We start from the raw sequence: 22,411 nt of genomic DNA, 5'->3' as shown, positions 1-22,411 counted from the left end.
TCTGAAAAAATCATTTGGCACGAGCCAAAGGATATGCTGACATCATTAGCAACCCCTGTGATTGTAATTTTCTAGGAACATTTGCTTTACTTCTTCAAAATGTTGTCAATAATTGAAGTGTTAGGTTGCCCAGAGCGGTCATCTTCAACATTTACACTGCTCAAATTCTCTTCTTACTCTTAGTAGTTCGCCAAAAGCCAAGTCAACACTGTGAATGTAGTGCTCCACTTTATTCTATTTTTAAAGCAGTATTTAATGTATATTTCTTGATCTAAATTTTCTAAATTAAAAATATTTGCTAAATGCTTGAAAACAGATAGAACTTTTCAACTGTCAAGAATAAACAGCTGAAAAATACAAACACACCTCAGGGAAATGTGTACCAAGATTTAAAAAAATTGAAAAGCTCATGTACAAACCCTGCAAAATTAAAAAAAATCCTGTTACGTTTTTATTACACCTCATATGTGTGGGGTAGCTCAGTGGTTCGAACACTGGATTCTCATTCGGGAGGACAGCAGTTCAAACACTTGTCAGGCCATTGTGATTTAAGTTTTCCGTGATTTCTCCAAACTGTTGGAGGCAAATGCCAGAATGGTTCCTTCAACAGGACACAGGTGACGTTGTTCTCTAACCTTTCCTAATTTGAGCTTGTTCTCCATCTCTAATGATCTCGTTGACAATGGGACGTATAGTACTCAAATTTTCAAATGTGTGTGAAAATCTTATGGGACTTAACTGCTAAGGTCATCAGTCCCGAAGCTTACACACTCCTTAACCTAAATTATCCTGAGGACACACACACACACACAATGCCCGAAGGAAGACTCTAACCTCCGTATAATACTAATCTCTTTCTAATGAATGAAACTATAAGCTCTATGATAATGTACTGGATTGAGGAACAGATTCTGAACTACAAAGTTGCTGTTCATGCCCTGCTATCCTCACTTTTTAATCAACCTCAAATTTTTTAAACAATTGAGACTTTTTCTTAATTTAATGGAAATATGGCCTGTAATTTTTTTTTATGGCATTCAAAAGTACATATTGCAAATAAGTGAATGAAGATTGACATAGCTTATTTAAAAGACCAAAGTTTCCTCTTTCAAACAAGCTTTTTTCCTTAAAAACTAAAAAAAAAATATTTTAAAACAATGGAAATTCCTGGTAGAAATGGCAACAATGTAGGAACAGATTGCTACTTACCACAAAATTAACACGCTAAGCTGCACACAGGCACAATTAAAAGACACACAAGCTATCGGCCTCAGTCTTTATCAGAAAAAGAGAAACACACATCATCATCCACACAAGGAAGCACACCTCACACATACGAGCATCAGCTATGTCAGCTCAGGAAAGAATGTAACTATAATGTGGGACGGGAGTAGCAAAACTGAGGGGGAGGGGAAGGGGTAGCTATGGGTAGGTGGGGGAAGGGAGGATTGCTGTCTGGCAGAGTGTGCAGGGACTAGAACGCTAACACGCAGAGTATCAGGAGATTGTGGGGGCAGGGAAGTGATGAAAATGAAGCAAAAGAGGAGAGGAACAGGGAAAGATGGGTAGGTGCATTTGCAGAGGGTGGCAAACACAGAGGGTGGGTAGGAGGTGATAGAAGAGGTGGAAACTGTTGGGTGGAGGGTGTGGGGACAGTATATTACTGTAGGTTCACACTGGGCTAATTACAGGATCAGAGAATGTGTTACAAGGATAACTCCCACCTACGCAGTTCAGAAAATCTGGTACTGGGAGAAAGGATCCAGGTGACCTAGTTTGCGAAGCAACAATTGAAATCAACCGTGTTATGTTCAGCTGCATGATGTGCTACTGGGTAGTCTAACTTGCTATTGTCGAAAGTGTGGCAGTGGCTGTTCATCCTGGTAGACAGTTGGTTGGTAGTCATACCAATTAAAAAAATATAAAACTGTGCAGTGACTGCAGCAGAGCTGGTAAATGGCATGGCCACTTTCATGAGTGACCCCCACAGGGATATGATCCTTGTGGCAAGGGTTGGGACTGAGAGTGGCAGAGGGATGAACTGGGCTGTTTTGGTGGTTGAGTGGGCAACAGAACACCACTTTAGAAGTAGTGGGAAGAATCTCATGTAGGATGTCCCTCATTTCAGGTCATGATGATAGGTAATACAGCCCTGGACAAAGACATGGTTCAGTTGTTCCAGTCCAGGGTGGTGTAGGGTGACTAAGAGGGCACTCCTTTGTGGCTGGTTTTTGAGATGGTGGGAGGATTGGAGGTGCGAGAGGAAATGGCAAGGGAGATCTCTTTGCAGACTAGGTCTGGGGGATAGCACCTGTCTTTAATGGCCTCTGCGAGACCCTCAGCATACTGGGCAAAGAGTTTTTGTCACTCCAGATATGCTGTCCTCAGGTGACCAGGCTGTATGGGAGGGATGTTTTGGTATGAAAAAGATGTCAGCTGTTGAAATGCAGCTACTGGTTGTAGTTGGTGTGTGTACTATTGACAGAGGTACAGATGGAGCCATCAAAGAGGATTAGGACGACATCTAGGAAGGTGGCATGCTGGTTTGAGGAGGACCAGGTGAAGTGGATGGAAGAGGCAACGATGAAGTTGAGAAGGGAAGAAGATAGTGTGTCTCGGCTCCGAGTCCATATCATGAAGATATCACCAACGAACCCAACCCAAGCTGGAAATTAGAAATTTTGGGAGGCTAAGAAGGTCTCCTCCAGGTGGCCCATAATCAGGTTGGCAAATGAAGGTGTCATGTGGGTGTCCATTGATGTGCTGCTGATTTGTTTGGGTATCCATTGCTGTGCTGCCGATTTGTTTTTATGCTTTCCCTTCAAAGGAGAAGAAGTTGTTGCTTAGGATAAAGTTAGATAAGTGTATTAGGAATGAGGTAGTGGGTTTGGGGTGTGAAGAATGTTGGGGAAGGTAGTGTTCAATAGTGGTAAGATGTTTGTGTATGGGGAGGTGACGTAAACAGTGACAAATAGGAATCCAGGAGGTAAAGGGGTGGGGATGGCAGAGAGTCAGTGAAAGAAGTGATTGGTATCTTTGATGTGGAAGGCTAGATTATGGGCAGCTGGTTGGAGGCGTTGGTCAATGAAGGCCGAAATTCTTTCAGCAAGGACACTATAACCAGCCCCAATGAGGCAATCAGGACTGTTGGGTTTGTGGATTTTGGAAAGTATGTACAGGGTGGAATAAATAAAGTGGCACAGACGAGTAGATACAATTGCAAGTGAATGTATGTGTATAACCATACTCCATGATGCACACGCCACACGTGTGGCCGAACCTTGGAGCACATTTACACAAACTTCACACCTGAGAGTCGTTTGCCGAGCTCTTTCTGGTTGCAGGGCTGGCTGGCTACGCAGATCACCTGATCTGTCAGTGTGGGATGTCCTCAGGTCTAAGGTTTGTCTCAACAAATCTCAGTCTTCAAGAATTACAGCATAACATTTCTGATGAGACTGCAGCAATTCCAGAACATTTAGGATGAGGTTGCTGCAATTCAAGCAGTTCAGCTTTGATCTGCCTTCAGCAACTTGCTGACTAGGGCAACGGATTGGATGCTGTGTTAGACTTCTGGGATGGGATCACTATGGCAGTTTATAAGTGGGGGGGAGGGCGGGGGGGGGGGGGGACACATAATTGGCAGAGGCTTTCCCCCCACGTAGTTACTGTGATTCATAACAACAGTGGTGAATCCTTTGTCTACAGGTAGGATGATGAGGTCACAGCTTTGAGGTTGTGTACAGATATTCTGTTCTGCTGAATGGTTGGTGTCCTGAGAAAGGGACACAGGGAAGGATGGTAAGGGTAAGTTGGAGGTAAAGAATTCCAGGAAGGTGACCAGCAGGTGGTCAGATGGAAAGGGGTTGGAGGAGGAGGATCACGATTGAATGGTTAACAACCTTTCAGTGGAAGAAAGAATAGCCACACACAACCTCAGAACTAATCCTGACCTACTCACCCTACCTACAGAAAAAGATTCCACCACAGTTATGAATTGCAGTGGCTACCTGGTGGAAGGCCTCTGCCAATTATCCAAGTCCCCCACCTATAAACTTTGCCACAGTGATGCCATCCCAGAAGCCCCACACAACCACTAATCCCTACTTAAAGCCTTAGGCCCTTCCCAGTACCTCTACCCTAAATCCATTTCCCTCCTCACACTTTTGACACCTTACACACCCATTCTACAAAGTGGGGCAAATATAAGTGGTCCAGTGAAATGAGTTACAGGGTACAAAGGGACCCAACTGAGGAAAGGAAACACAGTACTAACCTCACTAATGTTGAAAATGGCCACCATTAATCTCTTGGCACTTTTGGGCCTTAGTCAGCAAGTTGCTGAAGGCATTTCACTCCTCACCCCTATGATACTCCCCTGAAATGAGGGACATCTTACCCGAGATTCTTCCCACCACTTCTAAAGTGGCGTTCAGTCACCCACCCTACCTCCACAACACCCTAGTTCATCCCTCTGCTCCTCCCGATCCCAACCCCTTGCCACAATGATCATATCTCAGGGAGCAACCATTCATGGGTGAATGTGGCCATGTCGTTTATCAGCTCTGCTGCAATCACTGCATAGCTTTTTATTTTTTTAATTGGTATGACTACCAACCAACCGGCTACCAGGATCAACAGCCACTGCCAAGCTCCGGACAATAGAAAAGTAGACCATGCTGTGGCACAACATGCATCTGAACATAACGTGATTGATTTCAATGGTTACTTCTTAAACTAGGCCACATGGATCCACCCTTCTACTGCCACTGAACTGCGCAGATGGGCGTTATCCTTATAACATTCTCCAATCCTGTAATCTCCCAGCCTCAGCTTATGGTAATACTGCCCCACATCCTCCACCCAAAGTTTCCACAACTTCTCTCCTATAACCTCCTAACCATTCTCGTCTCCTACCCTGTTAGTTTGCCACCCTCTGCAAATGCACCCACCCATTTTTCCCTGTTCCTCTTGTCTTTCGCTCCATTTTCCTCACTTCCCTGCCCCACCATCTCCTGATCTCCATCTATACTCTGCAAACCATAATGAGGTGTGTGGCAGAGGGTACGTCCCATTGTACCAGATATTAGGTTCCTTCCTGTTCCATTCACATATGGAGTGTAGTAAGAAGGGTTGTTTTAATGCCTCTGTGCATGCAGTAATTTTTCTGACCTTATCCTCATGATCCCTGTGTGAGCGATATGTAGGGGGTTGTAGCATATCTCTAGAGTTATCATTTAAAGCTGGTTTTTGAAACTTTGTTAATATACTTTCACAAGATAGCTTACATCCATCAGTCATTTCAGTTCCTTTAGTATCTCTGACACACTGCCATGATTGAACAAACCTGTGACCATCCATGCTGCCCTTCTCTGTATTCGTTCAATATCCCCTGTTAGTCTATCTGGTACAGGTCCCACACACTTTAGTAATATTCTGCTTTACCCACGACTGAACCCCATGTGATCTTTCCATTTCATATCCCTACAAAGTATTACACCTATGTATTTGTAAGAGGTGATCAATTCCAACATTGCCTCACTGATATTGTAGTCATAAGATACTATGTGGTGTTTTTTTTGTGTGTGAAGTGTAAAATTTTACATTGCTGAACATTGGAGAAATTCTGCCAATCTCTGTCCATGGTGAAATCTTATCAAGATCTGACTTAATATTTATTATAGATAACTGCATCATCTGCATGAAAGCCCAATTTTACTATTAATATTGTCTGCTAGGTCATTAATACAAAACATGAACAGCGAGGGCCCCGACATTTCCCTGGGGCACACCGAAAGTTACTAATACATCTGATGACTATCCACGATAACATGCTGTGTCGTCCTACCAAAAAGTTCTCAATCCAGTCACAAATTTCACTTAATACCCCATATGATTGTACTTTCAATATTTAGTGTAGGTGTGGTACTGATTAAAGTGCTTTATGCATATCCAAAAACACTGCATTTATCTGGTTGCCTTGATCCAAAGCTTTCAGTGTGTCATGTGAGAAAAGTGTGGGTTACAAATGATCGATGTTTTCAATATCGATACTCGCTGGCATTGAGGAGGTCACTCTGTTCATAATACCTCATTATGTTTGAGCTCCGAGTATGTTCTATAATTCAACAACAAATCAAGGTCAGGGATATTGGACGGTAGTTTTGTGGATAACTTCTACTACCCTTCTTGTAGATGGGTGTGAGCAGCACCTTTTTTCAAGAACTGGGCACAGGTGGTTGTTCGAGGGATCTATTGCTGCTACGCCTGTTGGCATTCTAGTCCCTGCACACACTACCAGACAGCACTTCGCCCTTCCTCACCTGCACACAGCTATCCCTACCCCTTTCCCACCCCCTCCAGGTTGATACTTCAACCCCATGCAACAGCTGCATTCTGGCCCGAGCTGCCGGAGCGCGCGCGCGTGTGTGTGTGTGTGCGCGTGCGCGCGCGCGCGTTTCTCTCTTTCCGGTGAAGGCTGAGGCTGAAAGCTTATGTGTAAGTGTCTTAATTGTGCCTGTCTGCAATTTGGCATGTGTGCAACTTATTAAATGGAATCTTGGCAAAATTCTACAGTTTTTCTTTGCCCTGATTTTTCTGTTCACAGAATTCTTACTTACACTAACATAACAGTTAGTGTATTAAATATCCAAATTAGAAAATCAATTCTTAGCAGGCTTCAGGAATTCCTGTGTGCGTTAAAACTTCCCTATCATAAAACAGTACTTATAACTTCGCCAATTTGTGACTACATGGCATATGTTTTCACTAAGAGAACTTCACTATCTACTTTACTTCTGTACGCTTCACCTTTTCTGCTTTTTGCATCAATATCTAAAACTTAACAGCCAGGTATTTTGTTATTTCTCTATTATGCTTGCCTGTATACAGGTATTGTGCATGAAGCCTTAGTCACTATTTGGTAATCGTTCTGCTACATTACACAGTCAGCCAGTCTGCAGTCAGCAATCAGTATCCTAAGTCACTCAGAGGCAAGAACTCAATACCTGAACATCTACATTACAAGTTGTATAATTACTAAGTTTTGTTACTTTTGAATTTTGTGAGATCATTCAAAGTGTGTGTAACTTAGCAATGTGTCCAGAATATCACACTACATGGAAACTGATGACCATGGGTGTAGTGACAAATATGAGCAATCTAGAAAGTAAAATCGACTATGTTTTATTAATATTAAGTGTCTGAATCACACAGTAATCACTCAAAGGGGACTGGATTGACAATTTTCTATAAGACTTATGGGGAATCAAACAGGTCTATAATGCTACATCATCACTAGAAGCCTCACTTGCAGTTCAGATTTTCTTTATTTATTTATTCAAAAATCTTTACAGGTTTCATTTCCAATATTCTGTATAAATATGTGCACAAACAAGGGTGTATACGTGGACAAGGGAAAAAAATTCCCTGATATTTCCCGGTTTCTCCCGGGTGTACGCTGCATATGTTCGTATTACGAGGGTATACATTCGGATTCCACCAAACACCGCATGTTACTTTCCGAAGCATTGAAATCGAGATTGCGCTGCGCTTTTGTAAGCCAGTCATACCTCATGTCACGTGATCTCGTCAGCAGACGACAGCACACGACACACGATTTACTCAGTCAATAGCAACATCACTCTTAAGTAGTGCGAACACACAAATAAGAAAAGTTAATGGTTTAAATTAATACACATAGTATTTACATATAATATTGGTCTCCAAGATTAATAAGCTGCAAGAGAAGCTAAGCTTGCATATATAATGTTTATCTTCTTTGCACGTGTTACACTTTAAGACACAGCACACGAATGTACCAGTAAAATTTTTAATAACGACCTAAATGTCTGATTTTCTGGGCTCTAAATTCTTCTAGACTGTCCTCGAAGAGTTTATTTTTAAATGAGAGTCAAACGCTTCGTGATTTAAGATATTCATCTTGCATTCTAGCACATAGTTCATACTCCGTAAAAGAAAATTTGCTTTGAATGTAATGCTTTTCAAACCATCATTCACAATATTTTCTCGCGACCTGTTAGAAATAGGTTCGTTTCGGCAGTTGGCAGATAGCGCCAGATAAAAGGCATCACCACGCTTGTGCAGCTACGATGACACAGGAAGCCCAATGTTCCTACGTGTAAAACATTAAAGGATCTTACATTATGTCATATAAGAAACAAGACATCTGAGAATACTTCAAGAGCATCAGAATTTCGTGCACCATACTAAAATGTATAATTTGGCTTAAAGTGCACATTTGTTTGTCCAAATTCGGATGTAAACCTTCTTGGAGCACCAGAACTTTATTACCTCATGTTCAGTTCTTTATTATGGCGTAATGCCATAAGTGTACTTGAAATACAGCGAACAGTTGAAACTACCATATTTACTCGAATCTAAGCCGCACTCGAATCTAAGCCGCACCTGAAAAATGAGACTCGAAATAAACGGAAAAAAAATTTCCCGAATCTAAGCCGCACCTGAAATTTGAGACTCGAAATTCAAGGGGAGAGAAAAGTTTTAGGCCGCACCTCCAAATTGAAACAAAGTTGGTCCATTGTAATATGAGAGACAATTTAGGTCGAATGAAAGACGATACAGCTACAGTAGTTTGGTTCGAGTCTTAAGCTTAGCAGTTAAGCTTTACCAGGTAGCCATTGCTATGAGTCGGGCGCTCCGTCCGTATTTATACGGGTACCCTTCCTTTTTCACGTGCTTCGTCTGGTTTGAATCGATTGCTTATTTTGCTTTGATCTGATAAGTGCCGTTTTCTTTGTTATAGGTGTTTACGTCACTCTAAGCTGAAAATGCATTACTGTACTGTGTAATGCATTGTTTGTCGCATTTTGATAGTGCGGGCATGACTTGCTTTTGTGCGCACTACCGCCGCTTAAAAAATCGTCTCATTAGCGAAACAATGGCAAGAGACTGCTATTTGTTGTTACTTACACTGCTGCTTTCTTTGATAATGATCAACAAGAACCAAATGCGTATGATAGAACATGTTCTGAACGAGAGTTAGGCGAAAATTTTCCTCCGTTTGAAAATCTTTGCGGCCGCTTCTTTAGTACATCAAATTCTGCACAGAAATTAGTCATCTTACATTTAAAATCTAGTCAGTTACCGTGCTTCATTTCTGACTGTATCACTATTAGGCATAAGAATAATACGAATATAAACATAACACGATACGTATATTCTTCTGCGTTTGCTGTTGTCTCACTCTAGTTTCGTAGTTTATTATGCAGACAGGATTTAAATGAGATAGCAACAAACACGAAACAATACATGGCAAAATGTTTATATTCGTATTATTCTTATGGTGAAGAGAATACTGCATGTGATTCACATTTCATCAGGTTCCTATTAGCAACCATCTCTTCTCACAGGTAGGAAAAAACTCTGAACGTAGAGTTGGCCATATTGACAAACATCCCTAACAGTCTTGCCAGTCGGATTTTCGTAGTACATTGAAATTCTGCTACATTCGAAGATGAACAATACGGAATTTGTATTTACTTCGTTGGATAATGTATGAAAATGCAGTGGTCGAAACTCGGGGCAGAGAGAGGGGTGAAAAAAAAAAAAAAAAAAAAAAAAAAAAAAAAAAAAAAAAAAAAAAAGCTAGTCTTCTACCTTCTTTTTTTTTTTTTTAATTTATTTACTGATGCAGAGGTTTTGGCGCCAGTATTTATCTTTGTGCCCACAAAGCATGCTTGTGTAGCGCTACATATATTCGACGGCAGAAGTTAGTTGTGGCATCACCTATCAACATTTTTCAGAACTTCCGCTTGCTTTGCACTCGATTCTAAGCCGCAGGCGGTTTTTTGGATTACAAAAACCGGAAAAAAAGTGCGGCTTAGATTCGAGTAAATACGGTAGGCAATAGTGTGAAACTAAACACTTCTTTCCAAAAAAATTGACTGCCTCAGCAGAAAAGATTAATAAAAGCCAAATCTCTTTAGCAAACTTTCAAAAATAACTTCATTGTTCTGCAAGGCAATTAATGCTTGACTGTCAGAAAGGTGGAAATAAAATCTGAAACTAATAACATATTTTAGCCTTCCGTAATTATGCGAACGTATTTTAATTCATTTGATAGCTCCTGGTCACAAAAATCCATTTTGTTTTCGTTTAACGTGAGAGCCATAAAAGAAGAGGAAACAATAAAATCACTGAATGTATACACAGGTCACGTCGAGACAACACACCTCCACACCCCAACTCAGACTGCTCTATGCATCAGCCGCAGATTTACTGTATTTCCGAACTGGGGCAATGTTAGATAGTGGCGCCCAGCCACACTTCTGTAACCAGAAGCGGGAGAAGGTGCTACTCATACGCAAATCAACTGCGCATGCGTAAGAGGCCGCCTGCAACTGCTCAAATGAATCTAATTTAAACAGTTGTCACGTCACGCTCATCGGAGTCAATTTGTTGTTATGAAGCATTGCACAGTCTTCCTAAAGCCTTTGACAAACTTTGCTGTTGGCAGACGCTTATATGAGCACTGTGTTTTGTTGTATGTGGTGCACTTCCTTTGCAACTTAAGTTTTATTTTCGTTTTCTCTCGTTCATGTTTTGTTGCTGCAGTATTATTCTGCAGTAGTAGGATACACTAATATCTTTTGTTAGATTTTTGTTTCTTACCAATCAAAATCACAAAAATTTAACTGAAAACTAAAACAATGAAAAATTCCTGGAATTCTAAACAATTCCCAGGTTTTTCCTGAAAAAATTCCCCGGTCTTTCCCGGATCATATACACCCTGACAAACACACACATGCAATGGAAAGTGACTTGGCTTACTTCACAAAGAGAAACAAGTCTCATTTGAGGTCAGCTTCAAGTGCACATGCAATCTACAGACAGGCAGAAGACATTTGTAAACTACACTGGAAACCAACCAAATGTGACCAAGAATGTAAATTTATAATAATTAACATTGAAGTAAGCATTTGTACCTTCTCCCACTCTGCAGTAATTTGCTGCAAAAGGGCCGGCTTTTCGCCCTCAAAGAAGACTGACAACTGTTGCCCAATGTACAGGTAAAGTGTCCCCGTGAAGGCGATCCCAGCACTTCTCACCCCAGGGTGTGTGGCTCCCACTGCTTTCCTCACACTGTCCATCAGTGCTTTCGGCTGCACACTGCAACACAGAAAGAGTAAAGAATCAGTTGCATACTACTTGCCACTTCCAGAAGAACAATGCTAATGATATGTTAAAACACACACGCACACCATTTAAAATACTTTTCAGCAAAATTTTTTAAGTATACGCTGGAATTGTGAAGTACATATGTTAACTGCCAAAACACATCGGAACATTTCAGGTTAATGACAGCAGACACACAGTATTAAGTTAGCTGTCAGTAAAATGCAGCCAACACAAATTGCCAGGTGAGCTGCAACTGTGAGATTGATATGGGACCCCACAAGGATTGTCCACAGCAGAAGTTCATTTTCGAAAGTGTCCCCGTAAATGGCGAGAGCTGTTCACAGAAAGTAATGTCTGACCTGTTACAGGAATTCCGTAGAGAATGAGTGAGAATCACGAACAATGAGCATCCTGGTTGCACTGTGAAGTTTTTCCAGCGATGTTGTAGTGCAACGAGTTGAAGAAAATTTACAGAGGAGGATATTTAACACAATGTATTGGGATGTGTAGTGTGTCTCTCATATCTACGTGACTACTCTGCAATTCACATTTGAGTGCTTGGCAGACAGACCCCTTTCAACTCTATTTCTCTACCATTCCACTCTCTAACAGCACGCAGGGAAAAAAAAGGCATTAAAATTTTTCCGTCCGGGCTAAGATCTCGTATTTTATTATTATAATCATTTCTCCCTATGTGTCAACAAAATATTTTCAAATTTGGCGAGGAACAGATTTAAATTTTGTGAAAAGATCTCACAGCAATAGAGAACGGTTTTGTTTTAATAATTAACACCACAACTCTTGCATTATCTGTGATACTCTCTCGCCTATTTCACAATAATAAAACACTGAGCTGCGTTTCTTTGAACTTTTTTGACGTCCTCCATCAACCCTATCTGCTTAAATACTACACAGCAATACTCTGAGCAGAGGACAGACAAACTTAGTGTAAGCAATTTTATTCGATCCTGTAAGTGTACCACCAACAAAATGCAGTCTTTGATTCATCTAATCCACAACATTATCTGTGTGATCATTCCCATTTCAGTTCTTCATAATTATCATCACCAGATATTTTGCTGAATCTGAATGTTTGAGATCTGTTTGATTTATCATGTAACCAAGATTTAAGCAATTCCTTTTAGAACTCATGTGGATGATCTCACAATTTTCATTATTCACTATTTGCACATATAGACACCCAAATAATGTTGCAATTATTTTTGATCTACTGATGACTTACTAGATGGTTAATGACAGCTTCATCAGCAAATAAGCCAAGATAGCTTCTCAGACTGTCTTTTAGATCATTTAAGTAGTTTAGGAACAGCAGACAGAATTCAACGCTTCCTTGGGGAATGCCAGATAACATTTCTGTGTTCTTAATTACTATGAACTGTGTCTGTCCTGACACATTACGTCCCACAACTGAGATGATACTCCATAACCAAGCAATTTGATTACAAGTCGCTTGTGAGAAATGCTGTCAAAAGCCTTCTGGAAATCTAAAAATGTTTAATCAATTTGACATCCTTTCTGAATTCATGCTATTTGTCAACAGATCATTTTCTTCAAGGTAATTCGTAAAATTCAAACACAATACTTTTCCATACTCCCACTTGGTGATATTTTCTTTCTCAAGTACTGGTGTGACATGCAATTTTCCAGTCTTTGGGTACGGGTCTTCCGTTGGTAGTTTTCTTCTTTGGTGAAGGAATTTCAGAAAATTCAAGTATTTAGTAACTGTGCTTTGGCAGCACTGTCATTGTTAACATTACCATTGCTATCCTGCAGCGAAGGTATTTTACTGCAACACAGCACCACGCTCTACTGATGTTTTGCAGAAGCATTTTTCTAACTGATGAATGATGACCACCACTATAAAGAGTTTAGTGTTTGGCTGTACATTTTATTTATGCACATGTCATAAAATATCAACAATGTAGAAAAGACAAAGTGCTACTTACTGTAAAGAAGACACATTAAGTTGCAGAGAGGCACAATCAAAAGACACAAGCTTAGGGCCACAGCCTTCATCAGTAAAACACACACACACACACACACACACACACACACACACACACACACACACACACACACAAGCACAACTCGCGCACACATGACCTCCAACTCCAGCATCATGTGCCGGGTGTTGGACGACGATGCTGGTGGTGGTGGTGGTGGTGGTGGTGGTGGTGGTGGTTGGTTGGTTGGTTTGTGGGGCACTCAACTGTGCGGTCATCAGCACCCAAACAAAGTCCCACTTTTTACACACTCCAATATAGCCACTATTACGAATGATGATGATGACAACAAAAATACCTAGTCCTGGGCAGAGGAAATCCCCAACCTGGCCGGAAATCAAACCCGGGACCCCGTGATGTGATCCAGGGGCAGCAACGCCGGGTGTTGGAGTTTGCGGTCGTGTGAGCACGAAGTGTGCTTTGTGTGTGTGTGTGTGTGTGTGTGTGTGTGTGTGTGTGTGTGTGTTTTGATGAAGCCAAAAGCTTCTTGTAAGTGCCTTAACTGTGCATGCCTGCCTGCAACTTAATGTGCCTTCTTTATGGTAAGTTAACAATCTGCTTTTCCTCCTTTTTGTGATATTCATAGCTGGAGTTTCCATTATTTGACTGTGTCATGAAATGGACAGATCTGCAAGCTGGGACGACGATTCCATGTTGTTGGATCCTGCCTTGGAAATACAGTGCGAAAAATAGAGGAATAGCAGCCATGACATCATGGGAAAAAGAGAAATTTGTTATATACTATTTCAATTGGAATCTGTTAAATAAGACAGACTGTCTTTGCACTTAGTCCCTATTAACATAATTGTTATGCTCTGAATGTTTAAACGAATTTGTAATTTATGGCTGCTGTAAACTTGAGTGCAATATACAGTAACTTGTTTATGAGAAGACTTATTTATTTTGAGAATTGGAGGTTAGATTTGTACTAGTAACGGCAGCAGTTTGTGAAACAAAGTTTGATCACAAGAGTTTGGCAAGTGTGCTGCAATAATAATATGAGCAATATTCAATAGAAAGTCTTAGCTACTAATCGGACTTCACTTCACAAGCCAATATCATGGTACAGAGCCGGCTGAAAATCACAGTACTCACAGTCTTGCCACTGGTGTACTTTAAATACGACAAGAATCTCTTTGGATTTTATGTCAAATTTCAAGCTTTTGTAAAAATTCACCAATTTTGGGGATTTTGCATTCTCTTACATTTGGCATGCTTTTTGTGGCCTTTTGCAACAGTATTTTAACCTGTTTTGTGAATCAAGGGGGTCAGTTCTGTCTATTATTAACTTATTTGGTACAAACCAATGGATGTCAACACTATTTCTTTGAATTTAAGCCATATCTGGTTTATGCCTCCATAGTTAGTTCGGAAGGAATGAAAACTGTCTTTTATGAATGTATAAAGTGAAATTTTTATCTGGATTTTCAAACAGATATATTTTGCACTTATTTTTTTGTAGATATGGATGTTACGATATCCAGCCTCACTACAACTGTCTTGTTGCTGCTAATTCCTTTACCAATAACAATGCTCCTTATTAGCTTGGGGTTATTTGTTGCTGAAAGGTAAAGAATATTTTCCCAATCATTAACACTTCAATTTGTCTCCTGAACTAATTGATCACAATTTTTGGAGAAAGCATTTAGTACAATTTCTGACAATGTTTCATACCTACCACCAGCTTTAAATAGGTATAATCATCAAGATATCAAGAGTAGATTGAAGTTACCAACAATAACCATTTGAGTGGAGCACATATTTGAGATGTTACTAAAATTATCTTTGAACTTTTCAGCAGCTGTTCTATCTGAGCCAGGGTCCACAGAAAGAACCTATTATTAATTTATTCCAGTTGTGAAGTATAGCATCTACCAATAATGTCTACTTCAATTTCACAACAAGCATAACTATTTCCAACAGCATCAAACTATCTGCCATCAATTGTATTTAATCTATCAAATACACTGTTAGGCTCTTTGTAAAAATTTCAGCTAACTTGTCTCCTACTTCATTAAGCTTTCAGTACCTGTAATGATGTGAGCTTCAGTGCTTTATATTTGCACATGGAGATCTAGTTCTTTCCTAACACAACTATGACAATTTGCAACTACAATACCAATTGTTGGTGGGTCTAACTGCCCTGTGTTTGCCCTGCACCCTCCGAGACTGAAGCCATTTCTGTACTTTCCTGAGACCCTTTAACATAAATAACCACCCAAACTACTCACCACACCACTCACAGTCAGGAGGGAAGGTACATGCTTAGACAGGTGATACTACCGGTGATTCTGAACAAAAAAACTTTCAATAAACAAATGCCCTTTTCTTAAGTCTCCGGGTAAACCAATGAAACGGGAAAGGTGCAGGTGATGGTAAATTAAGATAGAGTTATGTTAGGGTTTGTTTAATTCAGTACGTTTCCTCACAGATGTCCAAACAGTCCACCGTCAACTTCAATGCATTGAACCTCAACAACACTATTTATTACTTTGTGTCAGGTGGGGTGGATAGACAGGGAAAGACTGAGGGTAGGTGGCTAGCAGTTCAGAGGGAGGTGGTCGGTTTGCCAGCTAGGAATGTGGCTGGGAGCAGCACATGCTGAAGGCAACATGGGGACGTGAACTGGGGAGGGTTTTTTTGTTTTGTTTGTTTGTTTGGGGTTTAAGGGCGCTCAACTACTGAGGTCATTAGCGCCCAGTCACAATTGTTAGAGCACATAGAATCAAGTAAAACTCAAGGGGGGGCGTGGGGGGGGGGGGGGACACCAGAAAGTTCTTACAAAGATGCAGATAAAATAAGTGAAAGAGTTAATGTCTGTGGACAATCCAGTCAAAGTAATGAAACGAAGAACACGAGCAGCTGCTCGAGCGTCATCCGCTAAAATATCCTGTAAAGTAGATGGCAGAGACAGGACAACACGAGATTGGCTAAAACGGGGACACGACAATAAAACATGGCGCACTGTTAATGCATGACCACAAGGGCAATGCGGGGCTGGGTCACCGGAGAGCAGGTAGCGTTGGCTAAACCGGCAATGCCCAATCCGCAACCTGGTCAGAAGGACCTCTTCTCACCGAGATGGTCGGGAGGAGGTTGTCCAAGCAGTTGGGAACAGTTTTACTGCCCGGAGCTCGTTTCCTAGAAGTGAGGACCAAGTATCCCACCACAAGGACACAAGCCTCTTACAAACAACCCCACTAACGTCAGATGACGACACAATGCGAGGCTGGCCGAGGCAGGAGGACTGCAGCCTTGGCTGCAGCATCAGCAGCCTCATTCCCAGGCACTCCTACATGGCCGGGAACCCACAGAAAGCTGACAGGAGAGCCACCCTCAGCGAAAGAATGGAGGGACTGCTGGATCCGTTGCACCAAGGGATGGACCAGATATGGAGCTCCAAGGCTCTGAAGAGCACTGAGTGAATCAGAGCAGAGTACATACGATGAATGGCGGTGGCGGCGGGCATACTGAACGGCCTGATGGAGAGCAAAAAGCTCGGCCGTAAAGCTGGAACACTGGTCGAGGAGCCGGTATTTAAAGGTGACGGCCCCAACGATAAAGGCACAGCCGACACCATCATCAGTTTCGGAGCTATCAGTGTAAATAAAGGTGTGACTGGCAAGTCGCACGCGAAGTTCGACAAACCGTGAGCAATACACTGCAGCCGCAGTACCCTCCTTCGGGAGCGAGCTGAGGTCGAGATAAACATGAACTGGAGCCTGGAGCCACGGTGGTGTTGGGCTCTCACCCTCTCTGAAGGTGGTAGGGAGGGCAAAATAGAATTGTCGAAGCAGGCGACGAAAGCGGACTCCAGGGGGCAGCAGGGCAGACACATACAACCCATACTGACAGTCGAGAGAATCGGCGAAGAAGGACTGATAAGAGGGGTGGTCGGGCATTGACAACAGCCGGCAGGCATACCGACAAAGCAGTACGTCGCGCCAGTAGGTCAATGGTACTTCAGCAGCTTCAGCATAAAGACTCAACGGGACTAGTGTAGAAAGCTCCGGTCGCAAGACGTAACCCCCTATGGTGGATGGAGTTTAGACAGCTTAAGAGGGATGGACGAGTAGACGAGGCTCCCATAATCCAGCTTTGATCGGACTATGGACCGATACAAGCGAAGCAGGACAGTGCGATCCGCTCCCCAAGATGAACCACTAAGAACTCTGAGGACATTAAGCGAACGTGTACAACGGGCAGCCAAATAAGAGACGTGCGGAGACCAACAAAGTTTCCTGTCCAGTGTGAGCCCTAGAAACTTAGTTGTTTCCACGAATGGGAGAACAACAGGACCGAGATGTAAGGATGGCGGAAGGAACACTTTATATCGCCAAAAGTTGATACAAACCTCTTCAGAGAACCGGAAGCCATTTGCCACGCTCCATGAGTAGAGGCTGTCTAGACAACGCTGAAGGCAGCACTCCAGGAGGCATATTCTCTGGGCACTGCAGTAGTTCGCGAAGTCATCGACAAAGAGAGAGCCTGAGACATTAGATGGAATGCAATCCATAATTGGATTGATAGCGATGGCAAAAAGGGCTACGCTCAAGACGGAGCCCAGAGGCACTCTGTTCTCCTGGAGGAAGACGTCAGACAATACGGAACCCACACGTACACTAAACTTTCTATCTGTTAAAAAGGAATCAACAAAAAGGGGCAGGCGACCGCCTAGACCCCACCTGTGCATAGTGCGGAGGATACCGCCTCTCCAACAGGTATCATAAGCCTTCTCCAAATCTAAGAACACGGCGACCGTTTGGCACTTTAGCAAAAAGTTGTTCATGATGAATGCCGACAAGGTCACAAGGTGGTAAACAGCGGAGTGGCGGCGACGAAAGCCGCATTGAACATTGGTAAGTAGCCGTCGAGATTCCAGAATCCAAACCGAGCGTTAACCATGCGCTCCATCACCTTACAGACACAGCTTGTAAGAGAAATGGGGCGGTAACTACAAGGAAGGTGTCTATCCTTCCCGGGTTTGGGTATAGGAACAACGACAGCGTCACGCCAACGCATGGGGACTTTACCTTCGGTCCAGACGCGATTGTAGGTACGAAGAAGGAAGCTTTTGCCTGCCGGAGGAAGGTGTACCAGCATCTGAACGTGAATGGCATTTGGCCCAGGAGCAGAGGACCGGGACAGTGCAAGTGCACGTTCGAGTTCCCGCATAGTAAAGGAGGCATTATAATTTTCCATATTCAGCGAGTGGAAGGAAGGTCACCGAGCCTCTTCTGCCTCTTTCCTGGGAAGGAAGGCAGGGTGGTAATGGGTGGAGCTTGAAACCTCCGCGAAAAAGCGGCCGAAGGCGTTGGAGATATCCACAGGATCAACAAGGACCTCATTACCGGAAGTCAGGCCAGGTACCGAGGAGTGGGCCTTAATGCCCGACAGCCGGCGCAGGCCACCCCAGACGACAGAAGAGGGAGTAAAACTGATAAAGGAGCTGGTGAAAGAGGCCCAACAAGCTTTTTTACTGTCTTTGATGACTCTACGGCATTGCGCTCTGAGTCGTTTGTAGCCAATACAATTCGCCAACATAGGATGGCGGCGAAAGGTGCGTAAAGCATGTCGTCGAGCACGGATAGCGTCTCAACAAGCCTCATTCCACCAGGGGACGGAAACGCGACGTGAAGAAGAGGCAGTACGAGGAATGGAACGTTCGGCAGCATTGATGATAACAGCCGTGAGGTATTCGACCTGACTGTCACAACTGAGAAAATCGTGGTCTGGAAAGGTCGCCAGGGAGGAGTAAAGTCCCCAATCAGCTTTCAGTATGTTCCAGCTCGAAGGACGTGGGGATGGGGTGTGGTGCAGGAGACGAACGACAAAGGGGAAGTGGTCGCTCGAATAGGTGTCAGAAAGGACATACCACTCGAACCGACGGGCAAGAGTGGTAGAACAGATCGAGAGGTCCAAGTGGGAGTAGGTATGAGTAGAGTCCGAGAGGAAAGTCGGGGCGCCAGTATTGAGGCAGACAAGATTGAGATGGTTGAGACATCCGCCAAGAGGGAGCCTCTCTGACAGGATGCAGGAGAGCCCCAAAGGGGATGATGGGCATTGAAGTCGCCAAACAATAAAAACGGCGGAGGAAGCTGAACAATCAGGTGCATCATGTCAGCCCGACTAACTGCGGATGACGATGGAGTGTAGACGGTACAAACAGAAAAAGTAAAGGCAGAAAGAGTAATACGGACAGCTATTACTTGGAGTAGGGTGGTCAATGGGATGGGATGGTAATAGACATCGTCCCGAACGAGCAACATGACTCCACCATGAGCTGGAATACCGTCCACAGGGGTGAGGTCAGACTGCTCCGAGGTATAGTGGGTAAAAGCAATACGGTCAGTTGGGCGCAACTTGGTTTCCTGGAGACCAAGGACGAGCGGACATTGCAGGCGGAGGAGCAGTTGTAATTCCTCCCGATTAGATCTAATACCTCTTATGTTGCAATGGAACAAAGCCATCGCTAGTCAGAAAAGAGGGGGAACGAAAAGGGTGAAGAGCTGGTCACCTCGACGGCCGCGGAGGGCCAGGTTTCGAGGGAACAATGCTACAACTGGCGGGAGGCGGATCCTGTTCCATCGAGTCGTCGCCAGTGGCGGCCGCTTTCCCGGGTTGCGTAGGAGGGGCAGCATCATTCGCCGACGAGAGGCCAGCTGAGCGCCTGGCAGCAGAGCGGCCCGGTGAAACTGAGGACGGCCGGGAGCAGCGACTCACGGATGGAGCGTCAGACGAAATGCGCCGGGGTGGAGAGGGGGATAAAGGTTGCTTCTTGGAGGCCTTCTTGGAAGTCCGATGAGCCACGGAGATGGTGGGCTGGACCCGAAGAAGGTCCTCACGCACGGGGTCCGTTTTGGAATGCCGGACCTCGGAAGCCGGGGTCCGGAACGTTTCCCCGATGGATGCCTGAGAAGAGGATCGCTTCTCAGGTGGGGGAGGGGGAGGAGGAGGAGGAAGGGTGGCCCCTGGGGCAGAGGGGGCAGGGGCCGCGAGGGAGGAGGATTTGGAAGGGAGGGATTTGGGAGGAGGAGGCATAGACCTCGGATGGGGTGAGGAGATGGAGGGGGGACATGATAGGGGTGAGGATACTGTGGAAGGAGTGGACACGACTGAGGCAAACGAAGTTGTCAACGTCACGGGATGGAGGCGGTCATATTTCTTCCTGGCCTCAGAATAAGAGAGACGATCCGAAGTTTTTAATTCTTGAATCTTCTTCTCCATCTGATACGCGGGGCAGTCTAAAGATCTAGGCGAGTGGATGCCAGGACAATTAACGCACCGAGGTGGTGGGGTGCATGTATGTTCCTCACGAAGAGGATGTCCACAATCGCCACAAAGGGGATCAGCGTCACACCGTGACAACAGGTGCCCAAAGCGCAAACACCGAAAGCAGCGCATAGGAGGCGGGACGTAAGGTCGCACGTCACACCGGTAGCACATCACCTTTACCTTCTCCGGGAGAACGTCCCCCTCGAAGGCGAGGATAAAGGCCCCGGTGTCGACGCGACAGTCTTTGGGGCCGCGCTGGACTCGCCGGACGAAATGCACGCCTCGGCACTCCAGGTTGGCCCTGAGCTCCTCATCAGTTTGCAGCAGGAGGTCCCGATAAAAAATAACCCCCTGCGTCCTATTCAGTGCCAGATGCGGGACAATGGACACTGGGATGTCCCCTAGTCGGTCGCACACCTGGAACACCGCCGACTGTGTGGCGGAGGTGGTCTTTATAAGAACGGACCCCGAACGCATTTTACTGAGAGCCTTGATTTCCCCGAAGATGTCCTCGATGTGCTGGACAAAGAACATGGGCTTGGAGGTGGCGAACGTACCCCCATCGGTCCGAGAACAGACTAAATAGCGGGGGAAGTACTTCGCCCCAAGCCGGCGGGCCTGTCCTTCCTCCCAGGGAGTGGCCAAGGGGGAAAGGGCAGGAGAACCAGAGACAGTACCTTTCTTTTTAAAAGACTCGGCCGCAGAGCGGCCTGATACATGTTGACATTTCATCTGCGAAACGTCCGCCCCAATACCACCCACTCCGACCAGGGGCTCTCCCCACGGGCGCCACCCAGCCTCAGCAAGGGCCACCTGGCAGGATGACTGTTGCTGGGAGTCCCGATGCCCCAAGGAGACGGGCATCTACTCCTTGGCCGACGTGGGAAGGGTACAACTCAGGTATCGGCAGTACGATCCCTGTGTAGTCAGGGGACTACAACCTAGAGGGTACATGATGACCCCACCACAATGGGCTGGCTACCGTGCTGGATTTCGGGTGCCATGGCAAGTCCAACATGATCGTAGGTGCAGATGGGGACGCACTATGGGCGTAACTTGTGCAACCCATCAGGCGTTTAGGCCCAAGTGGAGGAATAGTGGGTGTGGTTACAACGCCGTTACAATGCTGATTGCCAAGGTCTTAGTGCACTGAGGCCAGTGGTACACCACGTAAGGCGTCCTTCCCCAAAAGGCTCGTACTTCTGTAGAATTTTGAAAAAAGGAGGTCATACCCCAAGGGGGACCATCACATGGAATGCCGAAACTCCTTTTAGTCGCCTCTTACAACAGGCAGGAATACCTCGGGCCTATTCTTACCCCGGACCTGCAGGGGGGGGGGGGGGGGGGGGGGGCTGTCGAAGCAAGCGTAAACTATTGGGTGGTGGATGCAGACAGTGGGTTACCCGAGACTGAAGCCAGGATGATTGTGGAGGATGCGTTGCAAGAACAACTCCCATCTGTGTAGTTCAGATAAGCTGGTGGAGGAGGGAAGGATCTAGATGACTGGTTCTGAAGCAGCCACTGAAATTGAGCATGTGGTGCTCACTACCTGAGCTGATCAAACCTGTTCTTGACAACAGTTTGGCAGTGGCCATTCATCCTGGTCGACAGCAGGTTTGTAATCATATTGACATAAAAGGCTGTGCAGTGTTTGTAGCAGAGCTGGTATATGACTTGGCTGCTTTCAGGGTGGCCTGGCCTCAGATGGGGTAGGGTAAAATTGTGACAGGACTTGAGTAGGAGGGGCTAGTGGGTGGACTGGGCAAGTCTTGCACCTGGGTCTGCCATAGAGGTATGATCACTGTGACAAGGGTTTGGGATTGGGAATGACTAGGCTGTTTTGTGCATTGGATGGGTGAAGGAACACCACTTTAGCACGAGTAGGAAGAATCTTGAGTAGGACATTTGTCATTTCAGGGCACAACGAGAGATAAACGAAGCCCTGGTGAAGG

At 44.5% G+C, this 22,411-nt stretch overlaps 1 protein-coding gene across 2 annotated transcripts in view; it reads right to left on the bottom strand.

Moving 5' to 3' along the window:
* The window catches only part of LOC126198491 (protein mini spindles), a 170,248-nt gene that overhangs the window by 56,830 nt on the left and 91,007 nt on the right, over nt 1–22,411 (bottom strand). For both annotated transcript variants that reach the window (XM_049934864.1, XM_049934865.1), the window contains exon 15: nt 10,968–11,151. In XM_049934864.1, coding sequence (XP_049790821.1) covers nt 10,968–11,151 — 184 coding nt within the window. The remainder of the gene's footprint in view (nt 1–10,967; nt 11,152–22,411) is intronic.

Source organism: Schistocerca nitens, chromosome 8 (genome assembly GCF_023898315.1).
Source record: "Schistocerca nitens isolate TAMUIC-IGC-003100 chromosome 8, iqSchNite1.1, whole genome shotgun sequence".
NCBI classification, from domain to species: Eukaryota; Metazoa; Arthropoda; class Insecta; order Orthoptera; family Acrididae; genus Schistocerca; species Schistocerca nitens.
Note: the sequence above shows the minus strand (reverse complement) of the source record. Positions and strands in the feature narration are given on the sequence as shown.